This window comes from Musa acuminata, chromosome BXJ1-1 (genome assembly GCF_036884655.1).
Source record: "Musa acuminata AAA Group cultivar baxijiao chromosome BXJ1-1, Cavendish_Baxijiao_AAA, whole genome shotgun sequence".
Classification (NCBI taxonomy): Eukaryota; Viridiplantae; Streptophyta; class Magnoliopsida; order Zingiberales; family Musaceae; genus Musa; species Musa acuminata.
The window spans coordinates 419,905-437,247 of NC_088327.1; the positions used below are offsets into that span (position 1 = coordinate 419,905).

At 39.8% G+C, this 17,343-nt stretch overlaps 2 protein-coding genes across 6 annotated transcripts; one reads left to right on the forward strand and one right to left on the reverse strand.

The window, feature by feature from the left end:
- Nucleotides 1-4,327: 4,327 nt before the first annotated feature.
- LOC135673132 (ESCRT-related protein CHMP1-like) lies at nucleotides 4,328-6,968 on the reverse strand. Its single transcript, XM_065181942.1, has 2 exons — nucleotides 6,255-6,968; nucleotides 4,328-4,503 (listed from the first exon to the last, which is right to left on the reverse strand). Exon 1 carries the CDS (start codon nucleotides 6,866-6,868, stop codon nucleotides 6,257-6,259), a length of 612 nt encoding a protein of 203 aa, XP_065038014.1. The 5' UTR covers nucleotides 6,869-6,968; the 3' UTR covers nucleotides 4,328-4,503; nucleotides 6,255-6,256.
- Nucleotides 6,969-7,293: 325 nt separating this feature from the next.
- On the forward strand, nucleotides 7,294-11,341 carry LOC103981509 (ACT domain-containing protein ACR2). Of its 5 annotated transcripts, XM_009398270.3 has the most exons (8): nucleotides 7,294-7,484; nucleotides 8,447-8,515; nucleotides 8,579-8,624; nucleotides 8,710-8,824; nucleotides 9,258-9,325; nucleotides 9,892-10,557; nucleotides 10,680-10,784; nucleotides 10,915-11,341. In XM_009398270.3, the coding sequence occupies exons 2-8, from the start codon at nucleotides 8,448-8,450 to the stop codon at nucleotides 11,248-11,250; spliced, it is 1,404 nt and encodes a 467-aa protein (XP_009396545.2). In that variant the 5' UTR covers nucleotides 7,294-7,484; nucleotide 8,447; the 3' UTR covers nucleotides 11,251-11,341. The 5 variants fall into 5 exon arrangements, with proteins under 5 accessions (XP_009396545.2, XP_009396552.2, XP_065038206.1 ...); XM_009398277.3 differs by lacking the exon at nucleotides 8,579-8,624; XM_065182134.1 differs by lacking the exon at nucleotides 8,579-8,624 and having other exon boundaries at nucleotides 7,367-7,484; nucleotides 8,696-8,824.
- The last annotated feature ends 6,002 nt before the right edge of the window (nucleotides 11,342-17,343 follow it).

Here is a 17,343-nt window from a genome sequence, read left to right on the forward strand (position 1 = left end):
AAGATATGTGTCGATATAATTTAGGATGAATGGGATCATAAAAGACAGATAGATGCTCGAGTCTGTCGATGGAGACTGACGGAAATGGATCAGATTTCCCAAGCTTTTGCGTGCGGTGAGTGGGATGAGATCATGCACGCTTGCACGCCGCAGACACGCACGTACCTAAACGGTGAAGAGAGAGTCGAGATGAAACTGATGAGAACGAGAAAGTTTTATGCTGTTCTTGCACGGAGGTAGCTGCGTGGTTTGCTCTCATCCCCAAGTGGAATCGTTTCGGTCCTCGTTGTGTCTGCTGCCGCAGTACCTCTGTCACGCTAACCTGTAGTTTCTGCATTGTCTTCTCTCTGTCATTTTGCTCTGCTCGAATCATATAATCCATGTCTCTCTAGGTGCTTTGTCAGCGCTTGTGTTTTCTAGAGATCTCCATGCCCTACCATCGCCATCGATGTCTGTGGAACAACAGCTAGTAATAGAGGCCACAGAATTATTGAGCTTGCGCACTCTGCAGGAGTGATGGATTCAGTACTGTAGATTTGTGTTTCTTCTCGTCTCCCTGACTTGTATTTCTCTTGACCTTTGGTGAATCTTCTTCCTCCATCTTTCAGACAAACTCTTCCGGACGAGTCTGTGACAGATCTCTTCTATAAGCTGTAACCACAACCAGCAATTGCCTGATTGGTATATGCAAGTTTATATCGTGTCGAGTTTGCTATCTGTTCTCCCTCCTGTGAATGATTGTTTGCTGATTTCTAATCATCGTAAATGATATGTAGAATTCAAACAGGATCAAATAGTTGCATCCTTGCGAGCCCAATTATGTTGCTTCCTTTGGCCTTTATATAATACAATTGCCATAAGGTTACTGCTAATTACATGATCCCACTGCTTATAACTACATGACAAAAAGAGTTACGATTGTTGCAAGAAATAAGGAGTTCACAGAAGAAGATTGTAACCTTGCAAAATCTTCCGAGTGCAGTCATTTCGAAACCTCCACGCATACTCAGATGAAATCTTAATGGTGTTCATGCTTTGCGGTCATGAACTCAACAAGATTTCTGCAGTTTGAAGATGTGAAAACGTTTATCCGAGGTAAATGGATACTAGAGAACATGTCAAGATTTAAACTCGTAGATAGTTTTCAGTTGCTTTCTACCAGCCGGCAGATCTTTGATGTGTCGTGTGATTTCTGATCATCAAATGCCTAATAAAAGACTTTACTTGTGATGTCGATGAAGCCTAATTTATGATAAGAAATTGATGACTGCCATTAGTTCTCTTTTTGTCGTATGAAATGCTTCACAGAACATGTTTGATTGCTTAAATTCTCACCAAAACTTGACATCAACAGTTTGCCACTTTGACACAAGTCAAGTGGAAGAAGAATACTTTGCCCCAAATGCTTTTATAGCTTTGAAGTTCCTTCGGAGTTGAGACCATTAATGATCACGATGCATGATTCTAAATTACAGCCCGATGGATACTCATGAATCTTGTAAGCTTCTGTACTATCTATCGATTCTAGTGGTGACTTGTTTAGATAACACAAATAGTATTTGGAAGAAGGACAAAATAACTGCTCCTCTTCGCTGGAACAATGGAAAGAGAAAATGAATGGATATCACAGATTTTATTTTATGGGAAGATGAAACTTGCAGTCGATGGATTCTGATTTAACAGTTCTTTTTGAATTAGCCACAGCTCCTCTTTCAGAGATTTCTTGTCATGAACAGGGGCTGGCGCCAGGCACTGCATGCACCTGTTTCTGACCGACTACAATTGGCTAGTTTTTCTTATGGTGCTTGTACACTAAATTTACTCTTATAGGGTTGGGTTTCTTCAAAAGTATCATCACGGAGAACAAGGACGAGAAAGGTGAGGCAGAAGAAAAAGCCTGGCTTGATATCACGTCACGAAGCCATGCTTTCTTCCATCATCTGGTGCCCAACAGCATACCCTCAGAACCAAACAAACAAGCACAAGCAACACGAGACTCGGCCTGTCTATCACACACACAGCAGCAATGTCTTTGTGGCAGATTAATGAAACCAAGCGATGTAGCTTCTGCAGTCGAGTTACATGCAGCGGAAACACTAACCTTTGGTGTGCCTGAGACAGAGACGAGAGCATCGGTGTTGCCGCGTCTTTGCTGATCCATTGGCCTCTCTATGTAATTTCCCACAGCTTTATTGAACTGCAACTGAGACATGCACCATGGGAAGATGACTGCCGTTCAAGAAAGCTGTGGAAGACTACATAGAGAGCCACCTATCCATATCGCGAGGGAGAGAGGGGTTGGGGGGGTGGGAGATGAGGCTCTGCAGTGAGAGCTGAGATGAGGAGGAGGAGGAGGATACGAGAGAGAGAGAGAGGTGATCCTTATAGAGGACTAGAAGGACTTGGGTGAATCGTGATGGGTAGATCCCAAGAAGAATAGAGACTTCACCGATCCCCTCTGATGCAAATCTACCCGATCCGACTCACATGCCAGGCCTGCTGATCACATAGCCGTTTGGCTTCATGGGTCCCATGATTCCCTGGCATGTGATTAGCTGACAACCTGGTCCCACTAGCATGCCCCAGCAAATGTTAATCATTATGCATTTCATTGTACGAATAACACTGTCAGCGTAGTTAATCATTTTGCATTTGTGGCAGCCAGCACTGATCTTACAGCGCAGACTTAACATGATTTGATGCGTTTAACATGTTAACCAACCCCGAGGTTTAAGTGATCGAATGAGGTCGGCGGCCATCCATGATGGGGGCACATGAACAGGTCTAGAACAACATGGTGTTTGTTGCATTCTATTCATTCATGGTCATTATTCTGTCACAGGATACTTGTGTCCCAAAACAGTAAGCTGGATAAAATAAAGAGGAAAGCCAAGCAGTGCACAGAAATAATTGCGTTTGACAAGACATAATATTCCCTTGGCAGTATGATGGTACATCATCTAATCCGGCTAACATGTAAGATAATTATTTAAGGGCAGACCATTCGATCAAGAGGGCATGTTCTGCCCAGCAGATGTCCTCTCCCTCCCTTTATGATATGCAAAGAAGAAGACCAAGCAGAAAACTAGAAAAAGATGATGATGATGATGATGCACAACTGGAGGTGACAAACATTGGCTGAGCCCCTCCTACATGGGCACAAAGCTTACTGTAAAAATGGAAACATGACTCAGATTGATTAGATGCTTGTCCCCATCTTTTTGAGGCTGTCATCACCAGGAATTAGGCCTGTTGATTTGAAATCATGTCAAATCTCCAACAGACAAAATTTGATATATTCATATTTTTTTTTCAGTACATACGTTCAGCATCTCTTATGTGTCTAGAAAAGAAAAAGAGATGCTTTTCTTCATAGTTAAGTATAAAATATGCACATCATCATATAGCATAAGAGTGCCCTATACACACACTATTAAAATAAAAAAAGAAGAAAAGAAATAAAAGAAAATTAGATGCTGCTACAAGCACACAGAACAATGCACATACACAGTCACAACCAACCAACCAAGATGTGGCTCCTCTCAAAACCGCACACAGACTGGTGGGTCATACAAGCAGGGGTCAATTTGACCTGAAGGATCATAAAACTTCCTCTTCCACTGCAGTTGTCATACTAGCAGGAATTAGTTCCACCGATTTCAACAGCAGGTTAAATCATGCAGCCAAAGAGACTAAGAAGACAAACCATCAGATGAAAAAACTAGAAACAATTTTAGAGCAACAATGCAGCTGCAGAACACCACAGTAGTCTCATCTTTCCACCATTCTAGAATTTAGCAGATATCAAAGATGGCTGTTTGCAAATTGAACAGCTTACAACACAAAAAGACATTTGAAGTGGAAGAATTGCTTCACCTGAACATCATCAAAGCAGTTTGTGAGGCCATCAAAAGCGTTTTCAATGATAATCTCAACTTTGGAATGCAATAACTAATAAGACAACCCATACTTCAAGCCAATCATACGCTCAGGCTATAATTAGCACCTCTCCGGTGCCCACAATCATATAATCCGTACCTCCATAAAAAAAGGTTGACCCTCGAAATCTGCTTGCCATCTTGATACTTGATGCATAGGTATCCTACATGCCAATTGTCGAACATGGCAATCTAACCTAAAATCATTGACCGAAAGCAGACAATTCTTATCTATCATTATATAAGATGTCAAATAAAACTTGAACATCAAATAAAACTTTATGATGTTCAAACAGCAAAATAAGAGTTTCCTGCTTTATGAGATTGTTGAAAACTTTTTCACTCATTATTTCACGGAGAAGTAGCTTCCTTGTCAATTTAGAGAAAGATACACAGAAACCTTTAAGCTTTATAATGTTGCTAAAAATGTAGGCTATTACAATCACCAAAAGCATCACAGTTCTCCAGTTTATCAGGGTATCTACAAATATGCCCTTTATCACCAGCTCAACAACATGCAATAGAAAAGTGTTCTTATTGAGAGTTCAGCAAATGGTAACAAAGCCTGCAACAACAATATTTGACGAGGTTAGTTTTCACTCATTTTTCAATTCATGGTATGTAATCACTACTGACATTTTAAAAAAAAACTACAGGAATGCAATACCATGTAGCACTGCATCCACACGGTTAAGTTTGCATCAGAACATTTAATGCTGTACAACCGTCTTACCCACGTCAAGAAAGATAATTATATAAAGATGGTTAGGAAACAGGTACTTAAGAAATTTGCAAGTTACAGAACCATAATTTAGCAAAGATTATTTACACAAACACTGAAGGCTAGCATGCCCATGACTCTTATGACTTTCATCTGAAAGATAATAACCTAATTATCTTATGGTCATCTTAGCAAAAGATAATAACCTAATTAGTACTTTCATCTGAAAGTTCAAAATCAAACATGAATCTTATGACTCAAATAACAGAAAAAACATATTAATGTCACTTACAAATGCATAAACTTTTAAGTGTTGCCTCTAGGGGCATTTTGTAATTTCGCATATCTTCCCCTAAACTCCAAATAAATATTGAGAATCTTCCACTGATGACACAATGGAGTCCAATAAAAACTCCATCACCATAAATTTCTGGTTGCATGCGAGTAACTTACATTATTCTTCTTAAGCAGAAAACACTAGCTAAAAAGCAAATTGCAATTTGGCTTATATTATTTGTACAAAATAAAATTTTAATTCAGAAGCACTCTTCTTTACTTGTGATTTGTCTTATTTTACTCTGTATATATATACACACACTTTTGAGTACTTTATATGTACTTAAATCTCAAATATTACCAAGCCCAATTCACAAACTACCTTGTATGCTGACATCACCAGGGTAACTGACTCATTGACTTGTTGAGCCTGACCACTGGTCCGAAATGCTTAGGCCTAATGTTATGGCAATAGATCCATCTAAAATGTTCATGTTATTCTTAACCAACTTTTGATCTACGATAAATCGGGATCTCCCCAATTAAAGGGCTTGATGTCTTCGTTAAGGACCAACACAAAGCCAAGAATCAACGCTTAGCATGATATACCTGAAACTCACTTGGCCCAACGATGACTCCTCGCCGTAATATGTCCTCTATCCCTATCCATAAGTCTGTCTTTCCTACTCAGCCCTTATCATGCCTAATACCAGATCGGCTCTAATACCATTTGTCACAATTGGGCTTGATGAGATGAGTGACCCATTTACTTATTGAGTTTGGACCAATTATCCAAAATGCTTGAGCCCAAGTTAGTTATGGTAGATTCATCTAACCCTAGTAAATTCATTCAATTCTTAAACCACTTCCAATGTCGGACTAATTGGGGTATTCCAAATGTTGATCCATGCAATTCAATCCTATATCCATTAATCATTCTGCAATCTGATTTCAATAAACTGTTTGTATTAATTTCTCTCCAATTAACTTTGTACACAACTCTATAATATTGTGTGAAAGATTTGCCACTTTGATGATAGATAACTGGTGATCAATTAGAGTATATTCAATCTCAAAACAAAAGATATCACATTATCAGTAGTTAGATTACTTAAAAGAGTATGAAAAATTCAAATAGCATAAATATGTTAAAAGGGCAGACATATGTAAGTTTTACGTCAATGCTTAAACACATTGAATCTTCATAGTGCACAGAGAGAAAAGGATGCAAAATTGGGAATAGATGCAAATAACTAAGTAATATATGTCATTAATTTTGAGCAACAAGAATTATAGAAGGGAAGGATCAGAAATTCTACCTTTAGCCCCTGGCCTTGAGCTCCGCAAGGCGCCTGGAGAGATCGGCCTCGTCCACCTTCTCGTTGTCGTTTGCCGAGATGACATGTGCGGCCGGCTGCGGCAGGCCGACGGAGACCTCGAGGCCGTAGTCGTCGGCGACCTGCTGCATGAGGCTGTTGACCTCAGTCTCCGGGGTGGAAAGGCTAGTGGATCCGGCCATGGCGCCCTCCATGAACTCGGCCTGAACCTCCATGTTGACGAACTGGCGCTCGAACTGATCCATAGTCTCGGACATCTTCTGGAGGTTGCCGGTGCCGAGGGCGGCGTCAAGGGACTTGACGATGGATCCCATGGACTTGCCGATGACTTGCATCTTGGCCTGGGTATCGAGGCGGGCAACGACGGCGTCGAGGCGGGAGGCAAGGCGGAGGTAGTTCATATGCTCGGTGCGCTTCCGGATCGCATTCTGGGCGTAGATCCGAGCGCCGTCCATGTTTCCCTTCTCGATCGCCTTCTTCACCTTGAGCTTCTCCGACTTCTCCTCCTTCTCGCACTTGCGCGCCTGCCGCTGCAGGCTCTTCGCCGTGAACTTGAGCTCCATGATCTGGTTCATAAGCTTTCCTGTACTCCCCATGGCGTAGGCCGCCGAGGAATAAGATCAGGGTTAGGGTTCCGGCGACGACAGGATGCCGATCGAAGACAAAGAAAGGCGAGGAGAGAGAGAATGGGACAGCTAAAATTAGAATCAATAAAGCAAAAAAAAAGGAAAAATAAATAAATAAATATCTCATGGGCCGATTCTCACCCAATTAAGGCCGTAATTTGGGGCACATTGTAAGAAAATTAGGTCGAGATTTAGCCCAAATGTACAGCAAAGTCCGGTTTAGGACCACGATAAGCCCAGAAAGAAAAGTTTGGGAGACCCGTGTCCTAGTAGGAGAAATGACATGGGCCCCTCCGCGGAGCCCACTGTTGCATCCGAGCCGAACGAAACGGGTTAACGTGGAGCAAGAAGTGGGAGGCACCGCCGTCCGCACACGTGTGCGGGCGGGGACGCGGCCTCCTCCACCAGTCAACCCAACATCATCTTGAGTCACTCGGCAGCCGTCGATTCGTCCGTCGCCGCATGCCATTTTTAAGATCTTCTGTTCCCCTTTGCCAACTCCCAAGCTGAAACGACCGAAGAGGAGATCGCCTCCTCCCACCGTATCGGATCATATTATCCTCCTCCACGCTGCTTCGGAAGCAAGGTAGAGAGAGACCCTCTAAATTTCTCCGTTTTCTCTTGTTTTCTGCTGTCGATTTGCCATCTTTGGAAGAAATTTGACCATATTTTTTTCCTATTATGCTTCTACCAAAGAGATAGTTCTTGTCCTGGCGACCTTATGATGCGAGAGCTCTTCTCATCGTGATTTTGATTGCATGTGCATCAAGTTTAGTGGTCTGCCAACTCTAATCACTGTGGAGTCTGGAATCTAAAATTCACATAATATTGTTTTAACGCTTGCTGTCGATTTCACGTACTAATGTTCAGTAAGTAGGAAGAACATGAGTTCCATGTGGAAGTTTTCAGTGTTGGCACCTCATATTTAGACTTGCTCGCCATGCTAATGTATAGGTAATCTTCCTTTCCTCGTAGTAATTTCAACATCTTATTATTATTTTCTTCGAAATTTCTCGGCTTTCTTCTCACTGCTTGCTTTTGAGCAAAGATGGATTGCCGACTAGCTTTTGTCTCGATGGTAGATGCCCTAAATTATTGGACAATTTCTGCAAGTTTGAGTACTAAAGTTTTCTATAAAAGCTTTGCGGATTTAAGTATTGTCATTATCATGTTGTCAACAATGGCAAGGATGAGAAGCAATTATGTCGGACTGCTTGGGGTCAACTACACAGTTATTTCCCACCGTTGAGCTCTACCAAAGGCAATTTGGCTTCTCGTATTTTATTTGGTTTAATATCGGCGTTAACATGCTGCATCAAACCTTGTTGATTCATTAAGATAATTTCTTGGACTGTCACTATGCGTATTTCTAGTTGTTGACAGCTCCTGCGGTTCAAGAGACCTGCTCAGTAATATGTTATGAACCTCATTTAGTCAATGCTATTGATGTACCATGTGATGTTCGAATATTAAGCTATTCATCAGCTGGCCTTTCTAAATTTCCTTGGTGGAATTTCTAAGTAAAAAACACTTTTCTGTTGATAACAGGATGGAAGTTTGTACTCCTTATTTTGATCCTGAATATGAGAATCTCAATGATAAGATATTTGGACCGAGGTTAGTTACTCGATAAATTGATCGTTTGCGGAAATCGATATGGTTGATGTTCTTACATTGCAGGGTATCTGTGGACAATGAATCTTGTGAAAAATGCACTGTGGTTAAGGTAAGTGCAGCTCGGAAACGTGTGCCTTTTTTTATTAACTAAAACTCCCGCTGATTGGATTGAGTTTTAAGTTGGTCTTTTTCAGGTTGATAGTATCAACAAACAGGGTCTATTGCTTAAAGTGGTGCAAGTGTTAACAGACATGGATCTGTTTATCACCAAGAGCTATATTTCTTCTGATGCAAGATGGTTTATGGATGGTATGTTGCTTTCCAGGTCTTTGTCATCCGATTGAGCTTTGTGTCTCCCATTGGGGTTGGATCTAGATCAGGATCGTTTGGCAGTGGTTTAGATGGAACACTTATCACCATCATTGATGCTCACAAAGCCTCCTTAAGTTTTTCAAAGCCATATAACATGGTTGTCCAGAACCTTACATGTATATGCAGGTCATATTTGATACGAGGCTCATCGATGGAAAAATATATATTGTTTTTCAATCAGCAGAACTGATGCATCTAATGAGTACTACTGTCTTCCTTCTGATTATATTTTTCAGGGAAAAATGCATTATTTTTGTCCCTCTTTATCTTTGATAATACTAGCTGAATAAGTACTCATTCTGTTGAACTGAGCTTAGATAATATGTGGAGTATCTGGGCCCTGCTTGATGCTTATTTGTTTGCATTGCAGTGTTTCATGTTAAAGATAAGCTGGGAAATAAAGTGACTAACGGGAAAGTCATCAAATATGTACAACAGGTTCTCTCTCTCTCTCTCTCTCTCTCTCTCTCAATATATAATATATAGTTCGGATTATTGGCACACAAAGTAGGTGATGAGCTGCTTGAGTTTCAGAATCAACACAGTTTATCATCATCTTCATAGCTTCAAAATAACCATAAATTTGAAATCAAATGACTTCTGAGGTAATGTTTTAGTTGAATGAAATGGGTAGGTAGTGGTAGTCTGGTTGGGTGAATCAGATACAATACAGTACCTATCAAATGAGTGCATTGTTCCACTGAATACCATGTTTTGAGAAGTGCTTAGTGGTGCAGGACATTGCTAATTACTATTGCTTTTCAGATTACAGGTCTTAAAAGATTCAACAGTTGAGAGTTTAATCATAATTTATTTGATTAGCAGTTATATATGTAAATACTAGCTCGGAAACGTGCTACAGCAGAAACACAATGGGTGGTCCAATATGATTAGTAATGAAAGCAAACTTCATGAATGACAGTACTAGTTTCTTCCATCATTCTCATAGGAATGTTGTGCCTCGTGCTGTATGACCTGAAATTGATCATCCGTCTGTTTTACAGGCCATCGGTGAAAGGAGGGAGCTTCAAAACTCAGAAGAAGCTGAATACTGCAGTGATGATGATAGTGGTATCGAATCTTCTTCCGAGCGCACAGCCATAGAGATGATCGGTGTTAACCGACCAGGACTGTTCTCAGAGATATCCGCCGCCCTTGCAGAGCAGAGGTGCAACGTTATCGAAGCTCATGCGTGGAGCCATAATGCTTTTCTCGCATGTATAGCTTGCATCTCAGACGAATCCACCTCGACCTGCATAGATGACCCTCAAAGGCTATCCGCTATCGAAGATCACCTCTCCAACATTCTGGGACCCTCCTTCGGTGGCGATGACAGCGGTAGGAGTGCAAGGACATGTTTTCTTGGGTGTGATAACTGGACAAGTCATGCGGAGCGCAGGTTACACCAACTCATGTTAGCAAACCAAGATTTTGATGGTCCACAAGGACCCTTAAACATGTCATCTTGGACGATGAACGTGGACAACTATGAAGAGGGAAGGAGAACAGTTGTGTCGATCGATCGATGCAAAGAGAAAGGATACACCGTGGTCAATGTGGAGTGCTTGGATCGACCGAAGCTCATGTTTGACACAGTGTGCACATTAACAGACATGCAATATGTTGTTTTCCATGCCAACATCACTTCACACGGACCTTTCGCTCATCAGGTTTGTAAATCTGCATGATACGTTGTTTCTTTATGCACTCCTACGTCGAATGGTACATTTCGGATTTACACCATTTCTAGGCAGAAAGATGATGTTTTGTTCACCGAATTTGAGTATCGCAGGAGTATTTTATCAGGCGCAAGGATGGCAGATTATTGGACACCGAACTCGAGATCCAGCGAGTTTCCAAATGTTTGGAGGCTGCAATCGAGCGTAGAGTCTGTGAGGTGAGCAGGCCTTTGTAGAAAAATCTCTTCTTGTTTTGTCGGTATGGCTTGTTTCGGTGCTTGGATCTTGATCCAAACACTTGTAGTTCAGATAATCGATCATGTCAACTAACACGCTATTATTTTACAGGGGATTCGGCTGGAGTTGGACTTACAAAATAACGTACGAGTTCTTCCCTACGTCACACAAACTCTCCGTGAGCATGGCCTCACCGTTGCCCAGGCAGACATTGCAGCTCACGGAGAGAAGACGAAGAATGTTTTCTTCATTCAGGATATTTCTGGGAAGGAGATCGATATGGGGATGGTGGAGTCCATGAAGAAGGAACTGGAGCCCCTGTCGATCCAAGTGGAGAATGCGATGCTGCCGCAGAAGTTTAACTCGATGGAGAGGGATCGGTTCTCGTTCGTTAGCTTGCTCAGGACCCAATTGGAGAGGTTTTCCCACAATTTCATCTCGATATAGCAGAATGCTCCTCTTCTTACATAATTGTCCATAATTTCTGAACCTTCTGTAAGTCTGTAAATATAAGAGTTGCCTATTATGTTTTTCTGTCTTTGCTGCTTTCTTTATTTTGGCTTCCCGGTGCTCAATCCATGGATCCTGCTGTCATCAGGATCTTAACTTGCTCATTCCATGGTGCCTGTAGAGTTCTACTCCGGATGGTTCATAAAATAGAATATCATCAACTAAATATGGAATGACAATTTTATATTTTTTATATGCATCTAATAAATAATATTATAAAATATCAACTTGATATATGGCCTGTTAAAATATATCCCGATGGCTCTGATGGACTTCATAGGTCACTTCACGAGTTAGTATTTCATATATGGACCATTCAACATATATACTATTTGATAATAATCACATCAATATTATTCATTTAATAAAAAAATATAAAAAAATTAATACTTATTTTAAATCATATTTTCAGATAAAACTTTTAAGTTTATCAAATGATAAAACATTTAAGATTTCAATCTCTTAATAATTCTAATCCTAATTATAATAGTCTAATTGACTTGAACCAAACTCAATTCAATTATGACATAATGGAATTAACATCAAATCCTTATTATATTGATTTTGAATCATCATCTAACTTAGATTTGATTGATTTCAAATAAGCTTAAACTATTCAAGTTGATCTGAAATCACTTTGAATCGCTTTGAACTGATCAAACTTGTCTAATTCAGTCAACTAATAAGTTTAAACTAATAAAAAGAGATGAAATTAGTTTATGTCATATATTGGTAATCCGTATGTCCCAAATGGGAGGTTGGGTTGAGGTATAGTAAGTTGGATAGATGAATGTCGATATGTTTGGCGTCAATAGCATAGTTGGGTGAGCCTCGCTTCGTGGGTAGGTTGAGCCCCACTCCCAAGTTAGACTGAGTCTTATCACTGAATTGAGCCACGCTTGATTACAGGTTAAGGTTATGTCTAACCATATGAGTTGGATGATATTTGACCATATAAGTCAGATTGTGCTTGACCACATAAGTTTAGACATACTTAGACACATAATTACATTATACTTACATAAAGTGGTCATGCCTAACCTATGGACTCAGCTATACTTGATCATGTTGGCGAGGGCATATCTAACCACATAAGTTGAATCATACCTTATCACATAGGTTAGATCAAGTTTGGCAACATGAGTTAAGCTATATCTGACCGCATAGGCTGGATTATCCAATCAATTTAACTCAGGTCAAACCCCAATTGAATTATTCTTATTAAATTATATTATAATATATTTTAAAAAAATATTTTAAAATATTATAAAATAGTAATTAATATTAATCCTATTTTTATAAATTAACTAATTTAGATTTATGATTTTAAATTTAAAACTAATTAAATCATAAAAATTCATGCATAATTTATTGAAACATAAATATATAATTAAATTAATTAAAATTACTATTAAAATATAAAATAAAAATTGGTAATAAAAAAAAAGATGATCTCTTCTCGGGATCATTTCCTTTCCTCGGGAAATCCTCTCTTAGATCCTCTACTACTAAGCTCAACGAAGAATAAGAAAAAAAACCCTTTTATACAAAAAAAGATAGCTCTCCTAAATATTTATTTTAATTTTAATTTTACACATAAAGATAGAAGTATAATATTTCCTTTTTATTGTAGATTCAAATACAAAGATAATCTTTTATAAATTTATGATTCCTTTAGTTTATAAATATGTGATGTATCTTACAAATATTTTATAAGTAATATATTTTATAAATATCTCGTATCAGCAATGCTTTTTTTATATATAATTTTGCTTTATTGATTGAAAAAATAGATTCTAAGTATTTTACTTGAGTTCACGTAATAAATGGATGGTTTTCTTTTATTGTCATCGTGAAGTTCTTTGAGACAGTTTTGTTCGTTTATTTTTTTCTTTTCCTTAATCTATCTTACATTATAACATTATAACATGTATCTTTTTTTGGATTGTGAATTTTAAATGGTTAATTATAAAAAAATTATTATGAAAGGAGATGATTTCATTTATTGAGGTAATATATATTTATGAGAGAAAGATGCACTTAAATTATACACATATATTATGATAATTGATCATAAAATCATAGATTGATTAAGGATTAGAGTATTTAAGGAATACATAATTAAAATTCTATATTTGTTTCTATTATGATCTCCTATCGTATCTTCGTAAAATTGAGTCTATACCAGTAATGTCAATCTTGAATCGATGCAATTAAAATATCATTCAAATAAGACATTACAAGGGAGTCAGCTAATTGGTTAAAAAATATAAATGTTAGAAACACACAATTGATAACTATCAACTTAATCTTAGCATAATGATAGTCGATAGCAATATGTTTTATACGAGAATAGTAATACACTCATGTTATTGTAGTATATTGTAGGAGTGGATTGAAAAGTGATGTCAAGTTTGTGTAGAAGAATAATTATCTAGTTGAGTTATATGATGATGGTGGCTTGATTTTCAACTTTAGAAATTTTATTTTATTTATTGAAACTTCAACTAATTAAATTGGCTCTAAGCAAAATAATATATTAATGTAGATGTTCTATTATTAGTATAGTTTACCTAATCAACAACAACGAAAATATAAAGATGAAGTAATGAATATTTACAAAGAAATTTATTATTTAGAGTCCTTTTAAAATATTATATGATATATTTTAGTGTCGACCATGGATGATTGATATATAAAATATAATAATTTATTAATTACAAATGAAATGTCTAAACATATAAATGATAAATACTATAAGGAATTGAGTATTTGTTGACACTATATAAGATCTATAGTAGGTCAACCATTATATAATTTGAGTGACAAAGAATGGGGTAGTAATTTTTTTCTTTTTTTTCGTGTTCGTCCTTGACATTGATCTCGAATATAGGAAAAGTCTAGAAAATATAAACTTTATTTTCACTCCTTAAAAATATTTTAAAGTTATTAGGTTTTGTATGGATAATTGATTTACCAATTATTTAATAAATTACTTAATCTCCATGAAATTATTGTCTTTGATGATAATATTATATACTTAAACTGATAAATATATAGTACATTCCTTTTATTATTGCACGAATAAAGGGGTGTTAGATTTGGAGTTGACAAAATTGACTAGAGTAAAAAATATAATTTGGATATTGAGTATGATTTATAAATAGTCTTCACATTCTATTGTTAACATTTAGTTGGCATGCATGTATGTCAACTTTGAATAGTAGCTAAACTTAGAATGAGTCCAACTATTATCGATTTAAAATTAAACTGAAGATTTCTATAAAATGGTAAAATCTTTTGTTCACCGGATGTACTGTATATCTAACAATCAATTCATCTATGTTTCATTTGATTTAAAAAATTAATTTATACCCGATGATATTTTTTATTATGTGAGATGGTATAAGGGTCCACATTGTCACGAACGGTCGTTGCACACCCGCAATAACTCCGTTCAACGAACCGTTCGTCGCTCTCATATACATATACAGTTACTTGGCAGCCTGTTTTGCCTTGGTTTTGAGTCATTTTGCTTGTAAAAATGAAAGTTCGAATAAGTTGCAGCGTTACAAAGCGATCGCTCACCGAACCGAGCAAAACAACCCCAAAACAGCTCCGTTTTCATGTGCCGCGGGCTGATTTCTGGAATCTACCTCCGCTCACCAAAACATCAGCCATCTCAGCCCCTTGGAACCCCCCAGGTCGCACAGGGCTGGATGGGGCTTCGGTATAGTACTAGGCGTTGAACACTCATTCGCAAGTTCGCACGTTGCCCTGACGGGAACTTGTTGTCACGCCCGGGACTTAGTGAGCAACTGTTTGTGGGCTTGCAACTGTTCGTTCAACCTTCTAAAGCCATTGTTTTCCCCCTCTCCCTCTTTTCTCTTGTGCATGCAAGGTGTTCGCTGAATTGCATGTAAAGCTTCCCATCTTTTCACGAGACGTCGGGACTTCTCCGTCGCTCGTTCTTTCGAACTAATCAATTTTCTCTTTTACAGGTCCTTCGAGACCTGCGAGAGGTTGCAAGTGGGCTGATTTTTATGGAGCAATATTGCAAGTGCGAAGCGCGACTTAGGCAACGCAAGCTAAGTTAACGTCTAGGCCACAAGGGTGCCTCACGCCTTAGGCAATTCCAGCTAAGGTCGTGACATTGTGGTATCAGACCGGGCAAGCACTTCGAGCGAGTAGCGAAGGAACTTCGTAACTTCGCCATGGCAAGGCATCGTGGCGAATCAAGCAAGACGGGGTAAGCCGGACCCTTGCCCCAAGCAACCGCAAGTGGGCTGCATGTGCACACTCACTCTCATGCTATTGGAGCCGCTCAAGAGGAGCGCAGCAGCGAACATGATGAGCGAGAAGTTGGCTACTCTCCGCGAGCGGAGGACATGCAATCTGGAGTGCTAACGGGGAAAAAGAGTCACAATGAGAGACTCACAACGGCGGAAACCCGCCTGGATGTTCTTGAAGTGAGTGTGGAAGAACTCTATCATGGCCAACAAAGGCTTGTCGAGGTAGAGAGCTCGCAAGAGGAAGCGGAATCCAGGATCGACAAGGTTGAGGCCCTAGTCGACCGACTGTCAGATGACGCCAATGACTTCGTGTAACACCTGTAGGAAGTTGTGGCGGAACTCACTTCAAGGGTGACTATGCTCACTAGAGCACTAAATGTGGGAGGAAGCAACACCCGCGTTGCACCGTCACAAAATTTGAGGGCACCCAAGCCTCATGGATATGGAGGGGCCAGAGATGCCAAAGAGCTCGAGAACTTTCTATTCGACATGGAACAATACTTTCGAGCTACGAGGTCCGATTCTGAAGATATTAAAGTTTCTATAGCAACAATGTATCTGAACGAAGATGCAAAACTTTGGTGGCGAACCCGTTGGGAGGAGATCCAATAAGGTCAGTGTCGAGTCGACACATGGGAGGACTTGAAGCGGGAGTTGAGAACTCAGTTCCTACCGGAGAACACAGAGTTAGTCACAAGAAGGAAGTTGAGACAACTCCGCCAGAGTACCACCATCCGAGACTATATAAAACAATTTTCTGCACTAATGCTGGACATACAGGACATGTCTGAGAAGGACAAGTTGTTCAGCTTCCTCGATGGTTTGAAGCCATGGGCTCAACAGGAGCTAAATCAAAGGAATGTTACCAATGTGGTCCGGGCAATTGCTGTTGCAGAAAGGCTCACCGACTTTGTTTCCTCCGAAGACCCAGGGAGAAGGAAACAATCTTCAGGCAATCACCCTCCAAAACATTCTCGAGGGAAGGAGTTCGGGGACGAACAAAAGAAGAAGAGTTCCCATAAAGGGCTAAACCCGAAAGGCAATGCCTCAAAACCTGGAGGATGCTTCTTTTGCGGAGGACCGCACATGGTGAGGGAGTGCCCACAAAAACAGGCACTCAATGCTTTGACGGCTTCCATCCACCCCCCCCCCCCCCCCCCCCCCGATCGGACAAGGGAAAAGCTGTTGCTCTTAGTTCGAGTAGTTCTGAATCCAGTAGCGATGACGAGGAGTCGCAAGGACCCCAGATGGGAGCAATGCGTTTGTGAACGCCATGCAGGGTCAAGTGGGGGAGAACATGAAGACAAAGCTACAAAAAGCAGGAAGTAGTGAGCTGATGGATGTGGACATCAAACTAAATGGCCAAACGACCCGGACAATGGTGGACACGGGCGCTATCCACAACTTCATAGCCGATCGAGAAGCACAGCGACTTGGGTTGATCTTGGAGAAGAACCCAAGCCGAATGAAGGCGGTGAACTCGGAGGCCAAGCGAATCTCCAGGATAGTGAAGAGAGTCCCCATCAAAATCAGGATATGGAGCAGGAACACCAACATGATGGCAGTGCCACTGGATGACTTCCAAGTGATTCTTGGAATGGAGTTTATGCACGCAGCGAAGTTGGTGCCAATGCCATTCTTGAACTCCCTATGTATGATGGGAGGTGACGACCCCTGCATGGTTCCCGTCTCTCGGAGTGGAACCAAGGAGCCACAACACATATCGGCATTACAACTG

Excerpts from the sequence above, each read along its gene's own strand:
- LOC135673132 (XM_065181942.1), bottom strand. The coding sequence starts at position 6,868 with ATGGGGAGTACAGGAAAGCTTATGAACCAGATCATGGAGCTCAAGTTC.
- LOC103981509 (XM_009398270.3), top strand. The coding sequence starts at position 8,448 with ATGGAAGTTTGTACTCCTTATTTTGATCCTGAATATGAGAATCTCAAT. Across the intron at positions 8,625-8,709 it reads AAAAATGCACTGTGGTTAAG|GTTGATAGTATCAACAAACA; the intron begins GTAAGTGCAGCT and ends GGTCTTTTTCAG. Across the intron at positions 10,558-10,679 it reads ACGGACCTTTCGCTCATCAG|GAGTATTTTATCAGGCGCAA; the intron begins GTTTGTAAATCT and ends TGAGTATCGCAG.